The 16,927-nt window shown below is 40.2% G+C and overlaps 1 protein-coding gene across 1 annotated transcript in view; it reads right to left on the reverse strand.

The window, feature by feature from the left end:
- The window catches only part of LOC135213877 (transcriptional repressor CTCF-like), a 355,646-nt gene that overhangs the window by 163,775 nt on the left and 174,944 nt on the right, over positions 1-16,927 (reverse strand). Inside the window, exon 8 of the mRNA XM_064247977.1 lies at positions 12,268-12,408. Coding sequence (XP_064104047.1) covers positions 12,268-12,408 — 141 coding nt within the window. The remainder of the gene's footprint in view (positions 1-12,267; positions 12,409-16,927) is intronic.

A 16,927-nucleotide genomic window follows, 5' to 3' on the forward strand; every position in this document is an offset into this window, starting at 1 on the left:
CTGGTGTGCTTACTTCTCTCTTTTTTTTTTGTCATGACAGCTGTTTAGCCACTGTGGCATTTTCAAACAGTAGTCACTTGAAAATGTCACAAAGTGGCGAGACAGCCGTCATGACAAAAAATCAATAAATGGAGGAGAGTAAGGGTAATACGCGTTCTCCGGATTCGCAGACTCACTGATTCGCGGATTTTTATATGGACCATATCTACCCATTATTTGCGGTGAATTCGCCTATTCGCGGGATTTTCCGATGATAAATAATCACTAATTAGTGTATTTTGATGTTATTTTCATGCCTAGATACATTTTTATGATACAAAAATGTTTTACTGATTTTAAAATATTAATATTGATCAATACTGTATTAGTAAGTTTAATAAGATTAAATTATATCACATAATATCTAATAATTATCTCTCTCTCTCCCTTACAGGGATGTATGCTTTTTGTGTGATAAATGATTTACTAATTTTCTAATATTAATAGTAATGTAAAGAGCAATCACTTCAAGAAAGAAAATATTACATTGAATTAGTAAGATTTTAGTTGACAAACTTTAAAAATTATGTAAGAATGAAGGAAATCCCTGTCTTCACGCATCTTTCTATCGATCTCCAGCTCTCTCTCTCTCTCTCTCTCTCTCTCTCTCTCTCTCTCTCTCTCTCTCTCTCTCTCTCTCTCTCTATTGAGATGAGAGATTTTTATGGTACACTATGTATAATATGTTTATTAATATTTTCATATGATAATAGTAATAATAATAATAATGATAATAATAATAATAATTACTGTAATTACAAAAATCATATGTGAAAGTATTTTACAAATACTATGAAAATCTCTCTCTCTCTCTCTCTCTCTCTCTCTCTCTCTCTCTCTCTCTCTCTCTCTCTCTCTCTCTCTCTCTCTCTCACAGAGATGTTTGTTTTTTGATGATAAATGATTTACTGATTTTCAAATATCAATATTAATGTAAACAGCAATAATATCAATTAATTAAAGAAAATACTAAAGTGAATTAGCAAGATTTTAGTTTATAAATTAAAAAATTATGTAAGAATGAAAGAAAATGCATTTTACCCTGCATCTTTCTCTTTGAACTCCACGTAGCAAGCTGAGTTGGCTGGGGTCCAACAACTGTTGCTCTCTCATGATCACGTAAATTATCTCTCTCTCTCTCTCTCTCTCTCTCTCTCTCTCTCTCTCTCTCTCTCTCTCTCTTTTACTGAGATGAGAATTTCTATGGTACATGTGTATGTTTATTAATATTTTCACATAATAATAATAATAGTAATATAACTAATTTCAAAATTCATATGTGATAGCATTTTATAGAAGTACAATAATCTATCTATTTCAGTCTTTTAAATAAGGATAACCCTCCCCCCCCTCTCTCTCTTTTTGCCACACGAGATAGTATGTCTTAGTGGTAACTCTCGCCCTCTGTTTGGGCTGGAAATGTATGTAGTATAAGTGTATCTTTAAGGACATTACTACATTTTATGGTAAAATAGTAATATACAGTACTAGTTTACAAATAATATCAAGTTTAATGAGATTAAACAGTAACATTAAGATCTCTCTCTCTCTCTCTCTCTCTCTCTCTCTCTCTCTCTCTCTCTCTCTCTTTCTTACTTACGTATGTTTATTTGTTTTGTAGTATAAATAAATGATTTACCTTATAACTAATTTTCAAATATTAATAAGATTAATTAAAAATAGCGATTCACAGTCTTTTTATCCACGTGGAGGAAGGTGGGTGGGCAGGGGAGTAAATGACAGTTTGATATACGTATTGGCATAGTATTTGCGAAGGGGAAGGAGTCGGAGTTTAGGAATTATTCTCTCTCTCTCTCTCTCTCTCTCTCTCTCTCTCTCTCTCTCTCTCTCTCTCTCAGAAATTATTCATAATTTCACTCTTGATGGTCAGATATTTGATGTTGCCATTCACTGGTCTCTCTCTCTCTCTCTGTGTTATTGGCTGTAGGTATACAGTGGTCCCCCCGTATTCGCGGGGGATGCGTACCAGACCCCCCCGTGATAGTTAGAATCCGTGAATGTTTGGAACCCCTTAAAAACGCTAAAAACAGCCTATTTTGTTAGTTAAAACTTAAGAAAAACCACTAAAAATGTTCATACTTGGTTTTTTAATAGTTTTATCACAAAAAGTGCATTTTATGATGAAATTGATAACAAAAACCATGAATTTGTGGATATTTCTCATAGAAAAATACCGCGAATGCGCGAATTTTCCGCGAATAATGCAGGGAAACGTTCCCAAGAGAAATCCGCGAATGTGTGTATATTTTTAATGGTCACAATGTTTTAAGATACTTTGAAATGTTATTATAATATCACCTCAAAGATTTAATACGTATAGGTTAGTAATTTTAGGTTATTGAAAGTAGGATGTTATTAAAGGATACATTTGGTATTCTGAACTTTCAATGATAGGCCGTTATATATCATTTTTAGTGGTGGTTTCTAACTATTCGCTGGTTTAACTATTCACGGGGGTGTCTGTACACATCCCCCGCGAATACGGGAGAACACTGTATGTTTATATAATAATATATATATATATATATATTTTTTAATATATAAATATAATATATATAGATATATTCAATATATATATATTAATAGATATGTTATATATGATCGGATATATATATATATATGATATATATATTATATATATATTATATATATAATATATATATATATATATATATATACTTACATATGACATATTATATATTATATATATAGATATATATATATATAGATTATAATTATAATATATATATATTATATATATATAGATATATATATATATATATACACACATATATATACAGGCAGTCCCTGATTATCAGTGACTTCAGCTATTGGTAATCTGGCTTTATGGTGCTTATCTTTTGGCACCGAAATGGGCAGATTTCAAGTTATTGGCATCTATACATAACTAACAGAGGCACCATTAACTGATTATCACCACCAATAAGCCCCAAAATGTCCAATTTTTGGTTATCAGCAATTTTTGCTCATCAAGTTGTCAGAACAGAACCGCTGCCAATAACCTGGGATTGCCTTATAGATTATTTATTCATATATACAGTGGAACCCCCGTATTCGCGTTCTCCGGATTCATGGACTCACACATTCGCGGATTTCTATTAGGAACGTTTCCCCGCATTATTCACGGAAAATTCGCATATTCGCGGTATTTTTCTATGAGAAATATCCACAAATTCTTGTTTTTTTTTATCAATTTCATAATAAAATGCACTTATTGTGATAAAACTATCAAAAAACCAAGTATAAAAATTTTCAGTGGGGTTTTATTGAGTTTTAACTAACTAAATATTACAATTTGTCGTAAATTGTATTTTTCCTAACTATACAAACCTGAGGTCCTTTACATATGGAATATACTTAGAGCACACAAGGTGGTTTGATAGTTAACTGCTTGTCTGACAGTTGGGAGTCCCGCCCGCCCGACTGGAAGGTAAACATTCATTTTGCTTTAGGCTCAGGAACTGAGTGAGGGGTGGCATGAGGTGGGACTATGTGTAAAGGACCTCGGGTTTGAATAGTTAGGAAAAATACAATTTACGACAAATTGTGATTTTTTCCGACACGTAATACAACCCCTCGGTCCTTTACATATGGAAAACTCACTTATTGGTGGGTGGAATCTGAGTCTTATGAACAGACTGGTGTTCGTTCGACCTTGGTTCCCTCCCTGGTCATAAGAGCAGAGGGAGGGATCCTAGCCTCTATCCAACTAATCGGGGTGTGCACCGCAGGATCAGTGGTCAGACCTCTGGACCAAATTCATAAGAGGGAGGCAAGCGTGCCTCTTATGAATAGCAAGCAAGAACTAGTTCCTACGCAAGAGCCAAATATAAGGTCTTGGGTTTGTCTCTTGTTGGCATCCACTCCCCCCCTTGTTGGAGGAGTGGCGGATAACTGCTCCTATCCCTAATGAAAGGGATAGGACGGGGCTCAGTCGCGCAGCTTACCTGCATCAGCATCCTGTCCAGCGTAGTGACGACCGCCACCCTCTGCCCGCAGGTAGAGGTAAGAAAAGAGGAGGAAGAGAAGCCAGTCACACTCATTCACTCTTCCATTCACGCAGTCTCACAAGGATGAGATGCTATCTTGTCCGGCGAGGGAGCTGGGTAAGCTACACAACTTGTTGAGCAGCCACCACGGGTCTCAAGGAAAAAGTGTCCAAGGACTGTGGGCGATATCGCGAAGGCAGAAGGAGGTAAAAGTGGTCTGGTTGGCCCAAACCCCTGCCTTCAGAACCTGTGCCACGGAGAAGTTCTTGCGGAACGCAAGGGTTGGACCAATACCTCTGACTTCGTGGGCTCTCGGACGAAGGGTACTGGTGTCGTCACTCCTATCCGAAGCATAAGCCTTCCTGATCACCTCATGAAGCCAGAAAGAAAGTGTGTTCTTGGTAACCTTCTTGGTAACCCCGGTGCTAATGAAGAGGCGTCAACACTCAGGTCGATTCCCGTTTATCAGATTCTAAGAATAAGATGTTCTTGGGATCGATATTAGCATCTCTTTGTGCCGCAAACTTCATGAAGTCCATAAAGTTAGGGCTTTCTGAATTTCTGAGGAAGCGAACACAGTCCGTGTTTGCACTAGTTGTGATAGTTTGGGATTGGGGATCCGTTGAGGGCGGAGACCCAATTCCAGTAGAAGTGGGAACCAATTGCTCTTGGGCCAATTGGGGGCTATTAGAGCAATGTGGCCTTTGAACATCCTGAGTTTGTTCAGAACTTTCAAGAGAAGATTCACTGGAGGAAAGAGGTGAATTCTTCTTCCATAGATTCCAGTCTATAGCCATGGCGTCCGTGGCATAGGCCAGAGGGTCCAGGTTGGGGGCCACATAACAAGGGAGTTTGTGGTTCGATTCGGTGGCGAAGAGATCTACCTGAATCCCTGGGACTAGTTGACAGACCCAACTGAATGACTGCTTGTCCAGGGACCACTCTGACTCCAGCGGGACTGAGCGTGATAGTGCGTCCGCTACTACGTTCCTTACGCCCGCTAGATGAGTGGCGGACAGGTGCCATTTGTTCTTGTCTGCCAGTGAAAATATGGCTATCATGACATGGTTCACGTGGCTCGACTTGGAGCCTCCTCTGTTGATGCAGTGTACTACACTACGCACTGTCCAGCCCCACCAGTTTGATATGAAGATTTCTTCGGGTTGGTTGGATGAAGCTTTTTCAGGGTGAGGAACACTGCCATAGCTTCCAGTACATTGATATGAAGCTGGCGGAATGGTAGGGACCAGGTTCCCTGTACCTTTTTGTACTGTGAGTATCCTCCCCAGCTGCTTAGTGACGCATCTGTGTGGATCACTAAGGCCGGCGGAGGGAACTGGAGCGGAATTATCTTTGACAAATTCTTGATCTCCGTCCACGGGCGGAGTCTCTTTCGTAAGATCGCTGGGATAGGGGCTAGTTTGTCCCGGGATCTGTTGTTTGCTCTTGAATGCCAAACCCGGTTTATGTCCTTCAGTTTGGCTTTTAGAAGAACGTCCATTACTGAAGCAAATTGGAAAGAACCTAAGATTCTTTCTTGGTTCCTCCGGGACGTCTGCTTGCACTTGAGAAATTGTCTGGTTGCTTTGGCTATTTCTCTCCTCTTCAACGGCAGAATTGATAGAGTGTGGGAGTTCAAGTCCCATTGAATGCCTAACCACTGGAAGCGGGACTTGGTCTTGTTTATCTGGAAGCCTAGGTATTCCAGAAACCGGATTACTTTGACCGTTGCTTTGTGGCATGCTTCGATGCTTGTGGCCTAAACGAGCCAATCGTCCAGATAAGCTACTAGCATTATTCCTTGAGACCTGAGTTCTTGAACAACTGTCTCCGCCAGTTTTGTAAATATCCTGGGGGCTACGTTGAGCCCGAACGGCATTACTTTGAAAGAGAAGGCCTGGTTTCCTAGTCTGAAGCCTAGAAACGGGCGGAAGTGTCTTACTACTGGAACATGATAGTATGCATCTGTAAGATCTATAGAGGTGGTGACGGCCCCATGGGGAAGTAAGGTCCGCACCTGTGAAACGGTCAGCATCCAGAACTTGTCGCAACGAATAAGTTCAGACAGGACAAGTCAAGAATTATTCTTCGCTTGTTTGAGCCTTTCTTTGGCACGCTGAACAAGCGACCTTGAAATTTTAAATGCTTGACTCTTGACACTACTCCTTTTTGAAGGAGTTCTTGTGAGTACTCTACCAATTCCGCTGTTGGTTGCTGATGAAAGGTGTTGGATGGAGGGGGACCTTTGAGCCAACTCCATCCTAGACCTTTGGACACAAATGCTTTGGGCCCATTTGCTGAACCTCCGATGATGACGAACGAGGAACAGTCTCCCTCCTACCTGGGGATTCTCACTGGCTTGAGGAAGGGCGTGCACCACGTCCTCCTTGGGAACCCTTGCCTCGGTTGGAGGCTCTTCCGCTGCCCCATTGACAGAAGGCACCTCTAGCTCTGTTGCCCCTGCCAAACTTGTTGAAGGGCTGAAAGGACTGGCTTTCAAACACTGGGTTGTAGGCAGGGGAGACAGTGTAGGAGGTCGAAGCCTGTGTCTGTTGCAGCGATTGTGTCAGCAGCACAAACTACTGTTGTGGCTGCGACTTAGAAGTGGAAGGTTGCGGTACTTGTGATACCGGAACCGCTTGCATTAGAGTCTGCTGTTGAGGAGCCTGGAAAGGCTGGAATTTCCTAGGCTTCTTCTTCGATTTTGGATTCGATCCAGCTGACTCCTGTTTGCGTTTGTTGACCAGTCCCCAGCGAACCCTTAGACTCTGATTGAATCTAACTGCCTCGCAGTGAACTTCGTTCACTACAGAAACCCGGGAAGAGGTCAGAGCCCCAAATGGATGAGGCTAAAAGCTTGTTAGGTTCATGGCAGAACGTGGCCTCCGCCAGTACAAGTTTCCTACAATTTCGCCTAGCTATGACGAAATCATACAAGTCACATTGCATTGAGTACAAAAGTGACTTGGCAATGATCTTGAATAACAGCTCTTCTCTGTAGATTAGAGCCGATACTTCCGTCATCACTAGCGAATTGAGGGACCTGCACAGCCTCATCCTGACAGCCTGGGCAATCTCTTGCTGAATTGAGTGATGGCGCAGTCCGGCTTCAGCTTACCCACTGAAAAGGTGGCCGGAAGATCTACCCAGTGATCGTCAGTTCCGGGGAGCAGGAGGGAAGTTGGTTCTGTCTCCCGGAGCTGGGGCATGGGTTCGTCCTTCATCGCGACATGCAGGGTCAATTCTGCTACCTTCGATGTGAATGGGATGGGTGTCTCCTCGTCCACGGTGAAGATCGTGACGGGGCTCTTAAATGCAGTAACCTTAGTGTTGGTACACTGCCACTCCTCCAGGTTACGCAACCATGCCTGCTGCGCCTGATCCCGGGAGAGAATTACCGTCTCTTTCGGGACCTTGTCTTCCCTTCTCATAGCTGCTTCTGTGAGGCGGACATAGCCTATGAAAGGGGGCTGTAATCCTTGCGGATGGAACTCGAAGTCCTCAATCCTTCTGCAGCGTTTTAAAGTCCTCGCTTGCCTTTGACTTTAGGGATCGCCAGGGCGGACTTCGGTCTGACCGACTGAATCCCCCCGGTGAATCCCTGGAAAAGAGGTTGAAGTAGAAGGGGAAGAAGCTCTAGATGGGCTCAAGGAAAGCCCTTGAGCCCCTACAGTACCTGCCTCACTCACATTCTTACCTGTGCCCATGCCTTCCACCGTCATGGGCTCGAGGTCCAGGTCTAGGGTAGCTACTTCCTTGGCGACCTCCTGCGTCGCCGCCTCCTCTGAGGGCTGAGCAACTTCCTCCTGGATGGAAGCGATCAGGGGAGCCGCTGCTTTTGGGTCCACGTAAGAGGTACTCTTCCCGCCGGGGAAGATGAGGGTGGCCATCTCCTTGGAGAGGATGTAGGGTTGGCCCTTGGTAACATTGCGGCCAAACCCACCAACCCAGGCCTTCAGGGTGGCAAGAGCAGTCTCTCGGATCGCTTGGGCGCCCTGAAAGAGAGGGTTAGTATTAATACTTAAGGCTACTTAGATTAAACTATGACATAAGTTAATGGACATATCAAAGACTATATCCGTCATTGGACTCATTGTATTACTGTGCAGACTTTGAAACACCACCCACCTCAGAGGAGACCTGGTCTACGAACTCGTAGCAAATCAGGCAGCTCTCATGGTGCCACACCAGGGACTCGTTGAAGCGGATCGCGCAGCTGGCGTGGGTCCGGCAGACCTCGTGCCCACAGGGGTCTTGTAGCACGGCGTTACAGCCTGACTCCATACAATGGGTGACCTGTAAGTGAAATGACACATGAGTATCATCACTAACGTTCCGAACTAAGTCCGTGATGTGATATGTCATAACACCGGAGTGTTCCGGTGTTAAAAGGTAACAAGGATCAGTCTCTACCTGCTCTTTGACCGTGTAATATGGTGAGTCGTCCGACAGGATCGGTAGAACAGCTTGAAACAGTGTGTCTCCAGCGATGCCGGAGAACAGTGTAGTCACTGAATCAGGAAGACCACCTAATCCGTACGCCGGAGCGAGGAGTAGTCCGAACATCGGGTGAGGAGCAGGAGGGGACCAATATAAACACGGCGGGGTTTGATAACTCCGCCGTCGAAAACTTAACGCTAGGATAAGTTGGTGGATATCCCCAGAGGGTTAGCGTGGTCTCCGCCAAGCTTAAACTAAAGATAATGGATGCTATATATATATGTAAAACCATGCATGCAAAAGCGTACTCTTGTATGGAGGCCGGGGCCTCCTTAGTATCACCAAACTAAAGCGGACCTGGCTGCGCCAGGGTCCTGATCCGCCGGAGCGGGAAGGGATGGTGACTAGCGGTAGGAGAACGCGACCCGAGAACCGAGAAGTGCCGAGCCCAACCGAGCCTGGTGCCCAACCGAGGCTTGGCCGAGCAGGGTCCCCCCCTACTCTACTGGGGAGAACAGCATGGAGCCGACCCGCTCGCCGAGAGCCCTCCAGCTACCTCCCCTGTCCCCCTCGAGAGAGGGAGGGAAGGGAGGATGCTCGGATCGGCTGCCTGAGACAGCGTGAGCGAGCGTACCTCCCCCAAGGTGGGGGGAGAGGGGCTGGAAGGACCGACGTGGGGTGGCTCATACGTGGTCGCCTGGAACTCTCTCAGCCATGTGGTTAACCACGCAATGAGAAAGGCCATGCGATCAGAGGAGGCCTATAGGCCAGCCAAAACATGTCTCGATGAACATGAGAAATACAAAATAAACATCCTATCGTAACACGGGGGAAAGGAAGAGAATTTCAGATGGTAGAGAAAGAGAAATGTCCTGGAGAAGCTGGGTCGAGCCAACTGAGAAGGATGGATGAGCCTGGCGACTCCGAGCAGCTAGCCTATATGCCGTGACGAAAAAACACGGGGCAGGCGGCCAGGGTGGCTCAAGGACAAGGGAGAAGAACCATAGTCCTTTGAAAGGGTGCCTAACAAAGAAGTAACCTGACAACTAAAATAAACATGCATGCATGAAATTCTAAGCTGAAAGGAAACGACGTAAGCTAAGAGCTGAGCATGAGCTCGGATAAAATCCCGTGTGGATATAGAATAACGCAAGAATCGAGCCCAAACGGTATAGGGGACCGAATGGGGCACGAAACAAAGTAACATGCGGGAGCGAGCCGTGAATGGCGGCGTGGGGTCTGTGCCGCATGGGACGCCGTCCATAAAAACCTAAATAAATCGGTTAAACGTGCCCAGGGCAGTCCCTAAATGGTGTTAAACATTAATAGCAGTGCTTAACTTGGATGCAGTAGAAGCTTGACGTTCCATGGCGAATAAAGAAGAATTCCAAAGAGAACACAACACAGAGCAGAAAAACACGTGTGGTGTGGATCGTGCTATCGAAAGGAATGACGTCAGAGGCGCTAGCCATAACGGTAGCGAGTAGTGGGCCTTAGATCGGCTCCTGTAGATGAGGGATATTGAAGAAGGATGAATCTAAATGGCAAAGGACCTCTGGTAGTGGTTTCACTCACCCCAGAAACCATATTCTGGCATTTCCATATTAGCTTTTTTCTCTGGTATTATAGCAATATTTATACCTTAGAAATGTGTGCTAAAGGGACATTTCACGTAGTGACACAGGCTGAGCCCAGATATATATATATATATATATATATATTATCATTCGACGCTACAAATGTCTTTTAATATCTAATTCGCTCTACCTCGGAATTGATATATTTTCATATATGTACCGAAGGGGAATTTTTAGCTGATAATAATTTCGTCCCCTCATGGGATCGAACCACCGTCCAGTGGACGGGAACGAAATCAGGACGGCCAGTGACATTATCCAGTCGGCCAACAGGGAGGATAACGTCACTGGCCGTTCCTGATTTCGTTCCCGTCCACTGGACGGATGGGATCGACTGGATAACGTCACTGCCGTTCCTGATTTCGTTCCCGTCCACTGGACGGTGGTTCGATCCCATGAGGGGACAAAATTATTATCTACTAAAAAATTCCCCTTCGGTTACATGTATGAAAATATATCATTCCGAGGTAGAGCGAATTAGATATTAAAGGACATTTGTAGCTCAAATGATCTATATGAATCACGGTGATGTGATAATTATTTCATATATATATATATAATATATATATCTATATATATATATATATATATATATATATATATATATATATATATATATATAGAGATTATCATATATAATATAGAGATATCTATATATATATAGATATATCTATATATATATATATATAGATACTATATATATACTATATATATATATATATATATCTATATATATATATATATAGATATATATATATATATATATATATATATATATATAGATATATATATATATATATATATATATATAGTATATATATATATATATATATATATATATAGTATATATATATATATAATATATATGATATATATATATATATATATATATATATATAGATATATATATATTTATTATATATATATTATATATATATATATATATATAATATATATATGTGTATATATATATATATATATATATGATATATATATATATATATATATATATATATATATATATATATATATATATATATATATATATATATATATATATATATATATATCTATATATATATATATTATATATATATATATATATATATATATATATATATATATATATATATGACTGGTAAAAATGTTCTGTAACAACAGAGTTCCATCTAATAAAAGGAGCCCATAAAAACACCAAAATAGAGAAAAAGTACTATATTTCAGAGACTGCTGTCTCCCTCTTCAGGTAGATGAATGAGAAAAGTTCACAGAAAAGGTGGTATTTATACCAAGAGGTCCATCCACAAACAAGCCAAGTCACCCCGCCTGATAATCTTCCTCTAATCTTCTTAAACGTCTTCATTCAACCAACCCTTAAGAAGATTAGAGGAAGATTATCAGCGGGGGTGACTTAAAATGGCTTGTTTGTGGATGGACCTCTTGGTATAATACCACCTTTCTGTGAACTTTTTCTCATTCATCTACCTGAAGAGGGAGACAGCAGTCTCTGAAATATAGTACTTTTTCTCTATTTTGGTGTTTTTATGGGCTCCTTTTATTAGATATATATATATATATATATATATATATATATAATATATATATATATATATACATATATATATATGTGTGTGTGTATATATATATATATATATATATATATTATATATATATATATATATATATATATATATATATATATATATATAATAATATATATAGATAGATATATATAGATTATATATATATATATATATATATATATATTATATATATATATATATATCTAGATATAGATATGGAATATATATTATATATATATATATATATATATATATATATATATCTATATATATATATCTATATATATATTCTATATATATAAGCATTTGTAATAAAAAATACAGTTTACAAAATTATGGAATCAACTATTATTTCGACATGTATAAACTGTCTAAAAATTTCCATCATCATATTTTTCCAGTCTATCCACACAACAGTAATAGTAGTTCTTAATAAAAGAATATAGACATTAGAAATCAAGAAAAGTACATTACTACATCCTTCAGAAATTCCTTCAGTACACTCTGGTAAAATCATGAAGAGTCCAAATGCCTTACATTTTATGGTACATGCGTAGTCACAGATGATACACTTATAAGGCTTGGCACCAGTATGAAGTCGCTCATGCCGACGTAAATCAGAGCTTGTTTTAAATGCTGCTGAGCAAGTTTCATACATACAATGAAATGGCGTATCTCCTGCAAAATGAAGTTCATATGTAGAGTACAGTAAAGGGAAACAGCAAATTTTTAGTGATGTATTTTCCTAACATACAAACCTGAAGTTCTTTACCTGGGATTTAGCTTGAAAATGCGAGCTGGAATGGCTATTTAACTTTCAGACAAGGTTGTTAACCACCAACGGGCATGGGGAAAACCCTGCCCACTCGGTCTGCACTCTGCTTTGCCTTTTGACCCAGGAACCAGAATGAGGGTGTGCTGAAGTGGGATGTAAATGGCGAAGCCACCCCTGAGGTACCATCTTTTCCAATGATGACAGGTGACCCAGAATGACAAGCCATTGCAGAGCAGGTTGCCCCTGTCGAGATAGGAACCTGCTGAATCGAGAATCCCAAGGGAAGACTCTCACTGCTGCCCTGTCTATTAGCATGCCCAGATACTTTATACTCAGCTTTGGTGTGAGATCAGACTTCTCGAAATTGATCACTACACTCGTGTCGTGTAAAAATAGAGTAGCTGATCTCTGTCCTTACGCCATCATGGCAACAAGCTTGCCAAGACCAGCCAATCACCCAAATACTTCCACAGATGTACCCATGTGAATGAGTTTGAGCCAAGATCAATGTGAATACCCATGTGAACACTTGGGGAGTGATTGAAAGTCCTTGAACTAGAACACAATTCCAGCCATGAATAATGAGGAGATACTTGACGGAGGACTGATGGATAAGAATTGAAAAATACACATCCTCAAATCCACTGACAATATGAAGTTGCCCTCTGATAGAGTTAAGAAACAAACGGACCATTTCCATCTAAAACACGGGTTTGGCAACAGACCAGTTCAGTGGGGAGAGGTAAAATACTTCCATGGTGCCTTTCCAGAGCATCGCATTCACCTCTTCCCTCAGGGTGAGGTCCTTCTGCATGCTGGGAACAAACATTTGGAACCAGATTGGATTGATTATTGTTATTATTACTGAAATAGTTTAACCATACCACTGAGCTGATTAACAACTCTCAAAGAGCTGGCCCAAAGCATTAAAATGAAATGGAGTACCAGGTCAAAGCCATATCCCATGCACTGAGACTAAACGATGAATGAAAAATGAAATTCTAAAAATAAATTAGCAAAATAGCATATCCTAGAAATGGACATAGTAAGAAAAGTGATGGGCTCCTAAGGAGGCAGGATGCAACCCGGAACCCCACTACTATATATACCACCCAGTCGAATTGGAGGACTGTGAAATAATAATAATAATAATAATAATAATAATAATAATAATAATAATAATAATAATAACAGTAATTACAAAATAATGTGTATAATACAATTGTTCCCCTCATATTTCTTTTTAACTCCACCACAAGCTGAAGTCCAGAGCGGTCTAATATGTCAAGTAATGTGAAATGAGGGGGAGTGTTGCCATTAGCGGTCCATAATCTGTGTGAGTGTGTGTCTCCCCATACGTATGTAAGCTTCATACACCTATATTTTTCCAGCCATTTTTTTCTTTTTTTAACCCCTTCAGCACTGGGACGTACACATGTACGTCTTTTATGGTACAGTAATAAAAGACCGGGACATACATGTGTACGTCTTTCATCCCTCCTCGAAAAGCAAAGAGTTTTCTTTAGCTTGGATGGTTTCCAGACACAGTATTGTGTACGAGAGAGGTACTGAAGCTCCACCCACAATTCATTCTAACCAATGAGCGTCCGATGGACGTCGTGACGTCATTTTCATATGGGATATTAGGAGGGGTACTGGCCAACATATGCCAGTGCGCCTCAGGCTATTATCTGAGAAGGATGATCACAATTTTGTCCGTAAACCATATAGATTTGAATTCTAAACCTTTTTCCCTTTTGATTGCAGTTATTTTATATGTTTTTTTTTTCAGTATCATGTCAGATGATAGTGTTTCCGAGTCAGGGTCTGAGTACCTGCCAAATCTATCAGATGATGATTATAGTAATAATTTCATAGAGGTTGACAGTGACAATGAGTGTTTGGAAGACATTGAACCTCTTGTCGATGAAGGCTGGCGGTTCATAACTGATCCATCTTGTGACTTGCGTCCAGACCCAGCCCCCTCTGATTCAAGGAGGGTGGCAATGGGATTCCTGCTTACACCAGATTTCACCTGCTTACATGATTCATTTTTTTTCCTTTTTTGTGATGATGTAATTGACAAATTGTGTGAATGGATGAATGCTCGGGCAGAGTAGTACTTTCATTCAACAGGAAAGCGTAAGGTAGGTGAAAGGACTTCTATGGAGGCCTGTTACTCGTGACGAGATGTGTTTTTTACAGCTTGCTTATGATGATGGGGGTGAAAAAACTGCCCCATATGTATATAAGTATTGGTCACGAGATGCTGTTTCTTTTATTATTTTATTATTATTATTATTATTATTATTATTACTGTTTTATTATTATTATTATTATTACCAGTGCCGTAAACATTCATTGATGTATACGCTGTTTCTGTATGAAACCTAGGAATAACTTTTTCAGTATGAAAACTAGTACTGCTATTACCACTACTACTATTTTACTACTACTTTACTACTTTTTCTGCTACTTTATTTCTATTACTTTACTATTATTTCTGCTACTTTATAACAGTTCCTACTTCTGCAATTAATTTTTCCACTAAGTATTCCTATTTTTTCTGATATTCTTACTATATTTTTTGTAATTTTTGATAATGGGGTAAAAAATATTCAATGATATCCGTACACACAATGTTTTCACATAAGAATATAAAGGAAAAATATGAATAACATAAAATTTAGTGGGAGCAAGTAATGATTGATACTCGTGGTCGACAGGGGGTCTCATGCGGTATGCAAGCATTTGCAGCAATAAAGCAGGCCGGTGGCAAAGGGGTTAAGGGTAATGTATTACGATAACTTTTAAATTAAATTACATTAACATTAATTTCATTTAAAAGGTAGCTTAAAAGGATTTTGACGTAGGAAAAATCTATTTCTGGGCGATTGGTTCGTGTCGCCCAGCGAATAATCCTTTAATCCATTATTTCTAAGGTAAATGATCTAACAAATACCAGAGAATAAACAAAATAAAGAAAAAGGTCAGTATAACTGACTCGCTCACCCTCAAGGAGGGCGTCGGTATGAACACTAGGGTGAGTGAGACCACTACCACGAACTTCTTGCCAATAGAAATCTCCCACAACAAAACCCCACAAGAGGAGAGCCGACCCACAGAACGGGGCAGCAACTATTACTACTACAACCCACGCTAGGTGACTGCCGGACCTCTGGTGGCCATCCTAAAGTTAGCAATCAATCTTGGGCGAAGGGTTGGGAAGAGGTGGGATTTCGCTGGGCGACACGAACCAATCGCCCAGAAATAGATTTTTCCTACGTCAAAATCCTTTTTCTGGGCTCAGTTCGTGTCGCTGCGCGAAATTGTACCAGAGAATTAGCACAAGATTGAAAAAAAGAAGGTCTCAATAAAACTTAAAATTTAAATTAAATACTATAATTGTAAGAAAAAATATATATACATACACGATTGTTCATAGAGTGTGAATAAAGAACAATACTTAAAATTAACTTAAAGTTAACATATACGCAAGGCCTTACATGGGATATATGTTGAACTTAAAACATGTGTATGATAATCATAGGCAAAAACACTTAAAGTAAGTACAAATAAACAATATCAATAATGTAGTAAAGTATGTATATGAACAAACTTAAAGTAAAGACACATTAAACAAGTTCATAGACATTAATAAACAATTCAATAACCATTGTAAATGGAGATGTGGCACCCTAGCATAAAAATAAGGGGACCACATCACAAAAATCAGTATATACAATCAATTGTGGGTGACCCTAGCAAAAAAATAAGGGACACCCACTAAACCACAAGAGCAGCTAAGACTCAAGGGCAGACGTAGATGAACATGGTAGGCATAGACAAACTGTTGGCTGAGATAGGTAGAAAGGAGATCTGGATCTTCAACTAAACTACTTAGCAGAGTCGGGGGAAACTATGTTACCCGCCGCAACTGCTGAAAACTTCAAAGATTCCAAAGACTTTAAGTAGTGACGCTTAAATACTGTCGGCGATTTCCATCCAGTATACTTCTTCAAATCATCAAAATTCATGTGTTGAAAGTAGTTAATTGAGGTGGCTACTGCCCTGACATCATGAACCTTGGGGAAGGATTCAGGGTTAGCTTGCTTAATAAAGTATAGGATCTGTTGCCTTTATACCTTTAATTGATAAAGTACTCCTTTTCTCTTCTAAAGAGAGGACCCGATGAGGATGTCTGGACAGAAAGGCTCGTAAGGTCGTTACTGGACAAAGAGAAAGATCTTGAGGAAGGGGTATAACCTTCCAAGGTTCCACCTCAACAAAGGATCCTCATTCTTTGCTAAAAAGCTGCGATCCGGAGAAAGCAGACTTCTCCTGAAGGAAGAAATTCTACGTGATTCGCATCTCTGGATAACGCCGACAGTTCTGAATTCTAGCTCCTGAAGCCAAGCTTAT

The sequence above is a fragment of the Macrobrachium nipponense genome, chromosome 43 (assembly GCF_015104395.2).
Source record: "Macrobrachium nipponense isolate FS-2020 chromosome 43, ASM1510439v2, whole genome shotgun sequence".
Classification (NCBI taxonomy): Eukaryota; Metazoa; Arthropoda; class Malacostraca; order Decapoda; family Palaemonidae; genus Macrobrachium; species Macrobrachium nipponense.